General features: G+C 39.5%; 1 protein-coding gene across 1 annotated transcript in view; it reads right to left on the reverse strand.

The window, feature by feature from the left end:
* Positions 1–1,748: 1,748 nt before the first annotated feature.
* LOC111874264 (acetyl-CoA carboxylase) overlaps positions 1,749–12,446 on the reverse strand; it is a gene marked incomplete in the record, with an annotated part of 140,446 nt that continues 129,748 nt past the window's right edge. The window contains 3 exon segments of the mRNA XM_033755395.1: positions 1,749–2,609; positions 7,324–7,467; positions 8,814–8,984. Coding sequence (XP_033611286.1) covers positions 2,439–2,609; positions 7,324–7,467; positions 8,814–8,984 — 486 coding nt within the window.

Consider the following 12,446-nt stretch of genomic DNA (forward strand, 5'->3'; position numbering starts at 1 on the left):
GAATTCGGTGCATTGAACGATTGGATATGTCTAGGGCAACTGCCTGTTTGCGAGCGGAGCGTCTTGGAGATCTCAAAATCGACTGTCGAACTGTCTCCACATTTTCTGGCATCGTAACGGTCCATTGTCGTCCTGATGATTTTTTCACCACACTCCCGGTTGTCCCAAAGTTCTCTACCCACAAAACAATCGATTTCCGGTCGGGAACTGGACCTCTGGGCTTAATTCCGAAGTGAGTATGGAACGCACGCTTCACCGCCACGTAGGAATATTTGTTCAAAAAATAGGCTTCGACAGCAAACTCACGCTGCTCACTCATCCACCTCAAGTTTCCTACTGACGGGTATTAGACAGAAACTTCCACAACTGCTGTGTTCGCAGAGCCTATCCCCGCTCTTCTGCGACCTCCCCCCTCCCTTCACAATGCAGAAGTTTCTGCACCCCACCCTGTACAAGACTGCCATGATCTGAATCCTCATGCTTAATTTTGTATGATAAACATAGATCCCTTTGTTGAAGGAATGGCTAATCGTAGTATTGCTAGTTTGCATCACACTGTAATATGATACAGATTCCCCATTCCCCTTTGTAGACATAAGAGTTAATTAGGGTTCTGGAATCTCTCACCTCCTGTTATCATTTTTGTTTATATAATATCTTCTGCCATTGCAGTTCCCAGATGGCCAGATTGCCTCATGTTTTGTGTGTTTATGATTTCTGCTGTGGCTTTAAATAAGGTCCCTGTCATGTCCATTAAAGATGACATCAGTCTGCTCAGAGTGTGAGAATACTGTTCTCAGCAATTACATGGTACATGAATTATATAACAAACTGTTCCAGCTGAAAACAAAATACAGCATTAATAAAGTTTCTGGAAATGTAGGAATTCAAAATCACTCTATGTTGAAAACCTTCTCAAATATATTTCCAAATTATTTACAAATTTTATATTTCATCTTAAACATCTTTCTGTAAATTTTCCAGCATGCAATGTACATCCACATAAGAGCTTCCTATGTCCTTATGTATATTCATTATAAATAAAATATATCAATTATAGATCAAAATGCAAGTTACTATTAAAAGTTAGAATATTTAAAATCCACAACAAGAGGAAGAGCAACCCAGTATGTGTGGCTCCAAAACCCCTACATCATGGCAACATACTGAACTCTATCAGCAGTCAGCAATTGCTTTGGTGTAACTTGTTTGAAACTGGTATTTGATATTTACAATTTTATTTTATTTAATATCTGATGCTTCTTTTCCCTTCCACGACATGTGTACACAAACACCATGTGGTATTTGAGAGCCAAGGCCATGAACACTGCAAACAAAACATCACAGTGATAAGGTAAATCAGTGTGCAGTGCTGATTATGTTCACATGCCATCTTTTAAGAATGGATCCTTAGCAATTTATACAACTCAGTTGGCAGGAAAATAATGTTCATTTCAATCTGCATATATTTTGCTTTGACAAAACAGCATTAATGATTAGTGTTAAAAATGTGTATTCATCATCTGGTATTCTAGAAACAAGGAAACTGGAACTGTTTCCATCCTCAGGTGAGGGGGGGAAGACACCTACTCAGCTGAGTCCCTTAGAAAGAGCTAAGGGACCCAACTGAGTAGGTGTCTTCCCCCCCCCCCTTACCTGAGGGTGGAAACAGATCCAGTTTCCATAACGTTGTGTTTTCTTGTTTCTAGAATACTGGATGATGGGAAAAGTCCAAAAACCCAGCAATTCTGAGTGTTATACACCACTGTCAGAACCCTTTAGAATCCTCATATTTTGTGTTATATGGCAGTTATAAAACATCAAAGTATCTGAGATCATTATTTAGGTTTAATATGCAAATGAACAAAATCTTTTGGGAACTGGATGCCTCCAGTTTAGATGTCCCCTGAAGGTTGAAGCAGCGCCAGTTTCTGAAATATTATGTTCTTTCCAGAATACTAGATGATGGTCCAAGTGCAGAAACCTATCAATAGTAAGCATAATATATATATAGTTACTAGAACTCTTTATGAGAAAAATAGTTTGGGAGGGACATAAAAACAGTATTGCACAATAAAAGGGCAAGATGTCATGATGTAAAACATGTTCTCCCATACAAGTTACACCACAATATAGCACTGCCTATAGCATGAGCACTGTGGATTGCATTAGACAGATGCAACAGTTTTCTGTAGGCAACTTATGTTTCATCCATATGGTCATTATAAATTGATGGGCCTACATCTGTTCACCTAATAATTGCGTCCCACACTTCCTAAACCATGTCATACAAGAGCATGGACTACCATGATTTGAAATCCTTGGAAACCATTAATAAAGCAGGGAAATAAGCACTGGAGGAACGGAGGTCTCCAGAATGGAAGTGATATTTTTGTTGGTGAGGGTTCAATATTAAGGAAGCAGAACACATTGTTGCATCATTCTCTTGGTGTGATTTGTTGCTGTTGCTGTTGCTGTTGCTGTTGCTGTTCTTGCTTGTCCGAGATTGCATCCAATTGAGACAATGTCCTCAGAGCTTCTGCACGCTGATGAGGTGCTAGATGCTGAACAATTTCAACAACTGCATCCAGTGCCACATCTGGACATTCCTGCAACACAACCAAAAAGAATGGATAAATTTTGCTTTACTTAATAATGATGTGTCAGTAGCATTTGGTATGTTATATCAAATGAAAAATAGCACAATGATTATAAGAAACAGAGCTAAGAGGATGAGTTTGACAGAAAAAGTAAAAAAGTAAAGTAAAGCTATCCCTGTACCAGGCCGTGAAGGCCCAAAGGGTTGTGAGACGTTGAGGGTCCCACATTATCTAGACAATCGGCTCAAAGATGGCGGTAAGGTTGTCAGCCTTACGCACCGGCCGCGCTTTACTCCCCAGGAAAGTTATTTAATTAATTCCTGGTACTCATTTCTGTTAGAGGCTGAGTCGACCCCAGGGCCATAACGTGGCTGGAAGGATTAGGTCAATTGAAAAAATCAAATGACCTCATCGGGACTTTAACCCGTGACCTTCTGTCTTGTAGCATAGCCCCTCAACCAACTATGCTACCTTCACAGAAACGGTATGAAAATAATATCTGTGCTGAGCTATACACAAATTTGAGGCTACCAACCTAAAGCTTGATGAAAGGTAGGAACAATAATCTGGTTGCAGTAATTTGAATACATTGAAAAATTACTTCAACCAGATGTTAAATGTACATTGTATCAATGATTATAGGCAGGCCAAAATGAATGCAGCTCTGCCATTAGTATGCAAGTCTAGTTCCCTATGAGACTGAAATTTCTATTTAAATTACAAGGGAAAAACTGATCAAATTTTTGTAGAAGCGTTTCAAACAGGAGTTAAACAATGTGTTCTAAGATCCACTACTTTTATTCTATTTTAGAATTGAAAATTTTCCATAACAGTGGGAAGACTCTGTTACTGTACCTACTTGTAACAAGATTTGAATGATGCAATCCATACCCAAGTGCACACAGTCTCCACAAAAATTCTTTTCACAGTGACATTTTGAAGTCACACTGAAGTGAATGTATATTTCCTAAAAGTGCTGAAATTTTTGGTTAACATTATTACTATTATTATTATTATTATTATTATTATTATTATTATTATTATTATTATTATTGTAATGTTTATTGTGTTTCTGAACAGTTATGATATCACGGTCAGTAGCAACTTAAGTTCTTGATGGCAGATTGTTTTTGTCCATTACTACACGTATTTCACTATACAACCCTGCACTGTCTTCTTCCTGCATCTTGCATTGCATACAGGATAGCCATTATGGACTGCCGTACTTGTGAATCAGTCTTGTCCCATCTTACTTTGGTAACTCAGAAGTAAAGTGGGTGAGGGGAAAAAATAAAAATCCCATAGGAAGAGTTTTAAGTGTTTAGTTATTGTTAGAAATTATGATAACTATGTAGGACTCGTTACAAATGTCAATGAAATCAAAGCAAAGCTGAAAAGTGTTGAATATATTTTGATGGAATAGGGACAAGCATAAACATAAAGCATGGAAGTAATTTCCTGAAATATAAGATGCATGTGCTAAGGAGAAAACTGATGTTGTTCAGTGCATAAAATGCCTGTTCACTGGAAGTTACTCTGCCATAAAAACTGAAAGTTTGTATTTAAATCTCCATTCTTGTAAATTCAATTCCGGTCAGATTAACATTGAGGAATATTTATATCCATCAACTTTGTGTGTACCACACCGAATGAGAGACAAAGTGACTGCAGCATGTATATCTCATGGTGTTGCATGGACATTAGACTTTTTGATGCTCTGGCTGATTCTGGTTTCATAGACTATTGCCAATCCTTAATAAAAATTGGTCATTTCATGGGAATCTGGATGTTACAGATTTGTTACCACATCCTACCACAATATGCAAAAGGAAACTGAAAATCTGTGCACACTACTCATCCCAGTATCCAGTCATCAACTGACTTACAACACTGAAATGCATATATAGACTGACATATATGGACTAATCACTACGTACACATATCCGCCCACCTATTATCTCTAGTTTAACACAACTTTTAACCAGTGCAAGAAAATTAATAACACCCAGATAATATATATATGAGATCTGAGGTTCTCAAGGCAGACTATGAAGTATATTGTAATGGATTTGCTCAAACCAGGCAACGGTTTTGTAAACACATTCCAACATGCAACAGCGGAAACTGTCTCAGTCGGCGATTGTTACAGCTGGTTGCTAGGCAGCAGTCAGCACACCAATGAACTCGCTGGATATCAGTCATGTGACTTGTGTTTTCTGTGTGGTCCATGCAGAGCTTGTATAACAAGGACCTGTTATAGCTTAGATTAATGCAGTGCAGTTGAGAGTACAAGGACAAGAATGAAGCATGTCCTTAATGAATTGTGAAGAGTAGGTGAGTACAGATTAGGACACAGGAGTGACTGAAGATGAAATAACAAGAACATTTCATAGTGATTTGAAGTAACAGTTTCTGTGTTGAGATCCACTGCCGGGAGATGACTAGCGAAAACCGAGAATCCTTGTGTATGTGAGATGGTGAACTGGAAAGTGTGTCACTGCACTGACTGTAATTAAGAGAGACTGTAACTCAAGTAACTCAACTCTAGAACCCATTATTTTCATCATGCATACTCCCCCTACGCATGACAATAATATGCTCTTGGATGTGACGCCGTGAAATCTTGTAGAAGTTCGGCAAATCTTGTAGAAGTTCGGCAATGCCTCCATCCTCAGATTTGAAAAGTATACCAAGAAACAAGAAAGTTGCTTTCTTGGCTTATTCTTTGACCCTGAAGATGGAGGCAGTACATAACTCTAAGACACTGATGAACTTCTACCAGAGTACACAGCATCATGTCCAGAAGACAGTATTTTCATGATTTAGAGGTGTGACTAGTGATAGGGTATGGACTGGATATTGGATTTACTGACCACTTGAAATTACACTTCACAGATCACTGACACATACAGACTGGCATCCTCAGTCTCTTACAATCTCCACTAGTCATTTCCTGGCAACAGCTTTTACCAAGGGAGATTCTTCAGCTTCCCACAGTCCTCTTGTCACAGCTACCCACACAGAACTTGTGTTCACTGCCAACTCAACTGACTGGGTTCCAGGCTGGGGGCCATTTCACGCCAGCCTCCCACTCTTGTCTTCACAGGCTGACTTTCAACTGACAATTGAACTCTCTCACTCACCATCCAGCTACTTCACGTCACTTCAGTCAAATGAACTCCTGACAACTGACTGCAGCTTCATTGATGTCTTCGTTATACAGAATGGGGCACAGAAACTTCCTTTTTGTGAAGGGAGGGGAGGTCGCAGAAAAGTGGGGATAGGCTCGGTGAACGCAGCCCAAGCTTCAATGACAGTTTTGAGGGCAAAGTTCCCCGGACGGCTCATCTCGCTTCGAGGTGACATCCTGTGGGCAGCGCACTCACCTGATCTAACGCCCTGTGATATTTTTTATGGGAATACCTCAAGGCAGAGGTTTTTAAACATCGCCCCACAAACCTGCTTCAGCTGAAGAATGTTATTCAGCAGGAAGTAGCCCAAATTCCGGTGCACATGTTGGAATGTGTAGAGGGGAACTTCAGAAAATGGTTGCATCAGTGCATAGAGAACGGTGGCCACCACCTTCAAGATATTTTGTTTAAACCTACATGATTTAAAACTTTAAAGTATGTTCTTTCATTAGTTAAACATAAATTTTGTCTATCAGCAATAATTTTTCTTTTATTTGCCTTCAAAAAAAGGAAGTTTCTGCGCCCTACCCTGTATAACCTCAGGGTGGACCAAATGGAAAATACAGCCTCCAATAATCCTTCTATCGTTTTCATGGATGGTTGCCTAGTGATAGACTGGATATTGTTTCTGTGGGAACCTGTCTACTGACCACTGCTTAGGGACAGGTGTTTGTTTATCCACCTGTTGCACAGCAGTGGCTGTACTTGTCAATTTCAAGGTCTCTGCCCAGCAACAGACCTATATGCCACAGTATTCTTGAGATACTGCTCTTATTAAGAGGGTTCTTTGTTATTGCAGCAAGGCATATACTCAAATTGTAAATGAAGGTGACAGTTGTCAAATATGAAGAGCAGCTGTGAATTCAACGAGTAAACGGTTGTGGAAAACTGACTAGCGGTGATCCTCCAGCTTGAGGGTTGAACACAGGGATAACAAACCCTCACTATAAAAGTTAGCATGGTATGAAATACTACATAAGGCCTTGGATTTTTGATGGCTTCTCTGGAATTTGACTGGATTTATCTGGTTCAGAATAGAGACCAGTGGTAGGGTCTAGTGAATACAATAACACACCTTTGGGTTTCATAAAAGGTGGAGAATTACTTGATTAAGTGAGCAACTATTAGCTTCTCATGAAGGACTTTGCTTCATGGAGTTAGATACCACAACCAGATCAACAACCCTCATATTAAGCCACAAAAACAGCGAAGTCTACAGTGTAGACATTAACTATTTTAATTAATAATATAACTAATCAAAACCAGTTATCAGATTCAGGATGCTTCAAATTTTATTACAATACTGGCATTCCTATTTTTCTGTGTAGCTAAATGTTTGTATACACATACAGTAACTGAAGTTATTTATATATTTTAGAGTATTCACATCAAAATGTTATTTAAAACTGAATATGACAAATTCTTTTCTTTGTAAATATAAATTTCTGCTGTAAGGTGATGATATTGTTATGTGAGATTTATGACTGATAATTAGATGGAAATTATCAACTATAGCAGTAACTGTAACATACCTCAAGACTAGATTTGATCTGCTGGATAATAGCATCTTTCTTGACACAATGGAGGTTATTGGCCACCACAGAACGAGTTCGCTCTTCTGAAAGCTGCGTGAGCAGCCAAGCAACCACTGCCTCATTGTTTTCCCATAGGTATGCCTGTTCACCAACAGAAATACTCACAATGAATCTATGGATTAAGGGGCTGATGAAGAGGGATGCAGTTTCACTATAAGGAAACAAGAGTAGAAATAGAACACTCCAATATGGAATAAACATATTTTCCAAATGCATTATTTTCAGTTTTACATATTTCATTAATTTTCATGTTCAGTTATTGCTGACAGACTTTTGTAGTCATATAATAAAATTTCTTTCTATCTAAAATCATTATATGCATAATCTGACTGACATACTACCATACTCAACAAGTTTGTGGACTGGCCACAAAGTGGTGTTGTAGTGCACTATGGCAGATAGGTTGAGGCACGATATGATGCCCTGAAGGTTCATCTCTCATCACAGCAAGAGGCCATTGTGTGCAAACAGTGTAAGCAGTGTAAGCAGAACTATGGCCTCTATTGTGAACTGCAGTTAAACGCCAGTGGCAGAAATAAAAAATGTGGCAGTTTGAACAACAGGCAAACATTAAGTTCTGCCAAAAATGAGGCAACATGACAAACTGGCTGTTGCTACACGACAATGCCCCTGCACATCGCTCTGTTCTTGTCCAAGAGGAACTGCCAAAGCAACAGGTCACCATTTTGCCACACCCTCCGTATTCACCTGATCTCGTACCCTGTGATTTCTGTTTCACCGCTTGAAAGCAAAGCTACGTGGTCATAGATTTCAGTCGTCCGAGGAGGTCGTCAACGCCACAAGAGATGCCTTAAGGGAATTTCCTGCCAATATATTTCAGCAATGTTTTTGGCAGCTGTATCAACGTTGGCAGACTTGCATAGCAGCCAATGGTGACTATTTTGAGGGCCGATGTGGATCTGTGTAAGTGTATGTGAATACCTTGCAATATGATGCGATAAAACCACAGTCCATGAACTTCATGACTGTACCACATATATCTTTTATAGACCAAATGGTAATAGGGCTGCTGACACAAAAATGAAGTAGACTGGTTATGATTATAATAAAATTGATTAAAATATATACAATATATATCAATTAATTCTATTTATCTTGTTACGCTACTTGTTTTTGTCCATGGACCATAGGTTATGTGTCACTAGTGTCACTCCCATCTCCTGAGTTTGTGCATAGGAATATTCTTATTAGTCGTCATAGGAAATGAAAAAATTTAGAGGTTGGGTGTCTTTGAATGGCTTGTCCATGCCAGATTATGTGAAAATCTGTCAACTAGTTCAGAAATAGAAATGGATATGTACAGATATTACAGTGATCTCATAAACCTAATTTCTGTTCTCAAAGACTGTGAACATTTTTAAGTTGCATTAAAGACAGGGGTGAATGAGTGAGTCAAACAGACTTACCACTGTTGTACCCTTGTCTTCCACAAACCACCTTCTCAACATGGCTTCAGCCTGTCCTACACTTAAGTTAGGTTGGATGTTCAGCATCTGGCTCTTGATTTGATTCTCCAGAAGCAGCCTCCTTAATCTCCAGTAGAGGATACAGCGTGACTTGCGCCAAGGAACCACGTCCTGCACACACATTACTTCATCATCACACATTCTTAAAAAAAACCCTTAAGATAAGTTAAGAAAACCTGACTTGATGAAACAAAACCATACATAACCTGACCAGGAAGGAACACTGAAGAAGAAAACATATCCACAGGACAGTGATGTATGGAAGGCCCAAATAATATTGTGCACTTTAACTAAAAATCATGCTTTGAAAAAATTATCTTATCTTTTTGTTAGTATATGTCTGCAGCTTTCCTCTGAAAATAGCATACGATGGGGTACCCAAAAGAAACCGAACTAATTTTTTTGTGGGCAGAGCTTTTGTAGTACCGTGTTTTGTCGCTATAAGTGCATAGAGCTAACATTCCTGAGTCGATAAGCCGACTACCATTGCTTCAGAAGTTAAGGACTAGTTTCGGCAGAGTTTATAGTGACAACTGTTTTGTGTGATCGTCGTTTTTGCAATGGCTGATTTTCGTGAACAGCGTGCAGCGGTGAAATTCTGCTTTTTGCTTGGGAAAAGTGGAAGTTTTCCCGTTTCAAAAATGGTGAAATGTCAATTGATGACAAACCTCGTTCTGGTCGTCCTTCCACGGCCCGAACACATGAAAATGTTGAAAAAATTCGTGAAATCATCAAGGAAGATCGACGACGGACCATTGAAGAAATTGTGGAGCTGTCGGGAGTAACTTGGAGCTCAGCGGCCAGATTTGTGGCAGTCGGGTGACTGGTTTTTCCATCATGACAATGCCCCTGCTCACACAGCCTTGTCTGTACGACAATTCTTGACCAAAAATGGTATGACCCCTGTTCCTCACTCTCCATACTCACCCGACCTTGCCCTGTGCAACTTTTTTTTGTTTCCTCGAATGAAAAGAGACATGAAAGGAAAAAACGACAGAGGTGCTGTCAAGCATCTCAAACGATGAATTTAGACAATGTTTTGAAAAATGGAATAAAAGACTAGACAAGTGTATTAGTGTAAGTGGAGAGTACTTTGAAGGGGACTGGAGGTTTGTGCTTAAAATCTGAATAAATAAGTTTAAAAAAAAATAAGTTCAGTTTCTTTTGGGTACCCCCTCGTATGTACCAAAATTTAGGATCCTTAGATACCAGTACTGCAGTATAATGTAAAGATAAAAGACGATATTTCCTATGCCTATAGATCACACCATGAATGTGCATACCAAGGAGATAGAGATTGCACATTCTTAACCTCAGCAATACATGGAGGTAAGTGATTTAGTTCCATGTTGCAGATACCCTCACATCTAAAACAAGCACTTTTGATAGGTCACTGTATGGGCTGTAGAGCCATTTTAGATGTGGTAATACCTCCACCATCCTGCAGCCAGTCACTTTACTCCGCACACTACCAAAGTTCTGGTAATACTCAAACAATCTAATGTAAATTTGGAAGAGTCTATACAGAGCGTTTCACGACTTTAGGGCATAACTGCATGAGGTGATTTCCTAGGTCTTTGTGATCAAAAAAGTTCATATAAACATGTGTCCGATTTTGGATGGTTACGGAGTTATGACCGTTTTTTCATTCCCTTACACGCCCTCGTGTGAACCGCGTCTATCATCTGGCGGGTCGCTATTTTTAGCCAGCTACAGACAAGAGCGTTCTCGTTATCACGACGCTTGAGAGGTACCTAAGGCGTGGTGGGTTGGTATGTCCGACCACGGCTAGTGTGGCGGCTACTGGTGTTCAGAACAGTTCTCATCTCGGTGCATCTGTTACATTCATGATGCCATTTACATTTTCATTTGAGGAGTATGCAGATATGATTTATGTGTACGGGTTTTGTGACAGTAACTCAGTTCTTGCCATAGATGAATATCAGCAATGATTTCCGAATCGTAGAATACCGAACCGGAGAGTGTTTACTGGAGTTTACCAGGCATTGCAAGATACCAGTAGACTTCCCGGCATTCATATTGCAGCCAAGCATGGTGTTAATAAAGGCGTCAACGAAGAAGGCATTGTTCGTATGGTACACCGCAGTCCACGTACGAGTACATGAAGAATTGCCAGCCAGGTCTCCAGACTTAAGCCACTGGATTACTGTGTGTGGAGATGGATGAAAGAACTGGTTTACAATGTGAAGGTGGCAATGCGAGATGCTTTGCTCGGTTGCATTCTGGACGTTGCTGACCACATAAGGAACAGTCAGCTGAAGCTGCTACATGCTACCCACACGGTTCACAACTGAGCGGCAGCCTGTGTTGCGGCCAGCAGTGGCATTTTTGAAAATCAGCTTTAAGCACCAATCAATTCAGATTAAAGGTAATTTCACGAAGTTAACTTTACATTCATACTTTAAATGTATCATGTACTATGCTGGTTTATTATTTTGTTCTGTTTATTGTCAGTAATCGTTACCTTCTATTCTGAGTTTAAAACAGTCATAACTCCATAACCGTCCAAAATCGGACACACATTTATATGAACTTTTTTGATCACGACGACCTAGAAAATCACCTCCTGCAGTTATGCCCTAAAGTCATGAAACACCCTGTATAGTACACAGCATAAAACTGCTTAACTAAATCTCCATGGAGCTAAGTCCCTCTTGAGAAGCCAACAGTTGCTCTGTTATTGAAGAATTTACAAACATTTTATGAACACCACAGATTCACTACCATTTTAACAACAGCCTGTTACTGGTCTCTGTCCCAAACCAAATGAATTCACTCTGAAATCCCACATCCTATCCATTTTAATATTATCCTCCCATTCATATCTGGGTCTTCATAGCGGTCTCTTTCCTTCTGGTTTTCCCATCAAAACTCTGTATGCATTCCTCTTCTTTCCCATGCATGCTTCACACCCTGCCCATCTCACCCTCCTTGATTTTATCATTCAAATTATATTTGGCAAAGAGTACATGCTATGAAATTCATCACTCTGCATTTTTCTCTAGCCTCTTATTATACCCTCTCTCTTGCAGTCAAATATTCTTCTCAGTCCCATGTTCCCAAAGATCCTCAGTCGATGTTCTTCTCTCAATGTCAGAGACAAAGTCTCATACCCATAAAAAACTAAAGCCAAATTATAGTTTTTCATATTTTATTTAGACATTTTTACACATCAGATGAAATGACAAAAGGTTATGAACTGAACTTAATATGCTCTCAATTTGAACAAGAATGAAACTTTCATTTGTTACTGTTGTTCCCAAACATTTAACTTCAATACATTTTGAAGGATCTATTGTTGATCTTAATTTTATCATCTTTCCCTGCTTTCTGATGATGAGGTATTAGTTTTCTCTATGTTTGCTTCTAGGCGAGCCTACTTCCAAGGACCAATTTTAGTCGCTGGCTTCCCACCACAGCGGCCTGGGTTTGAGCCCAGGTCTGGTCAAGTGGGATTTGTGGTGGACAAAGTGGCACTGGGGCAGGTTTTCTCCAAGTACTTAGGTTTCCCTTCCAATCTTCATTCCACCAAATTCTCCATCATCATCATTA

The sequence above is a fragment of the Cryptotermes secundus genome, unplaced genomic scaffold, assembly GCF_002891405.2.
Source record: "Cryptotermes secundus unplaced genomic scaffold, Csec_1.0 scaffold1362, whole genome shotgun sequence".
Taxonomy (NCBI): domain Eukaryota; kingdom Metazoa; phylum Arthropoda; class Insecta; order Blattodea; family Kalotermitidae; genus Cryptotermes; species Cryptotermes secundus.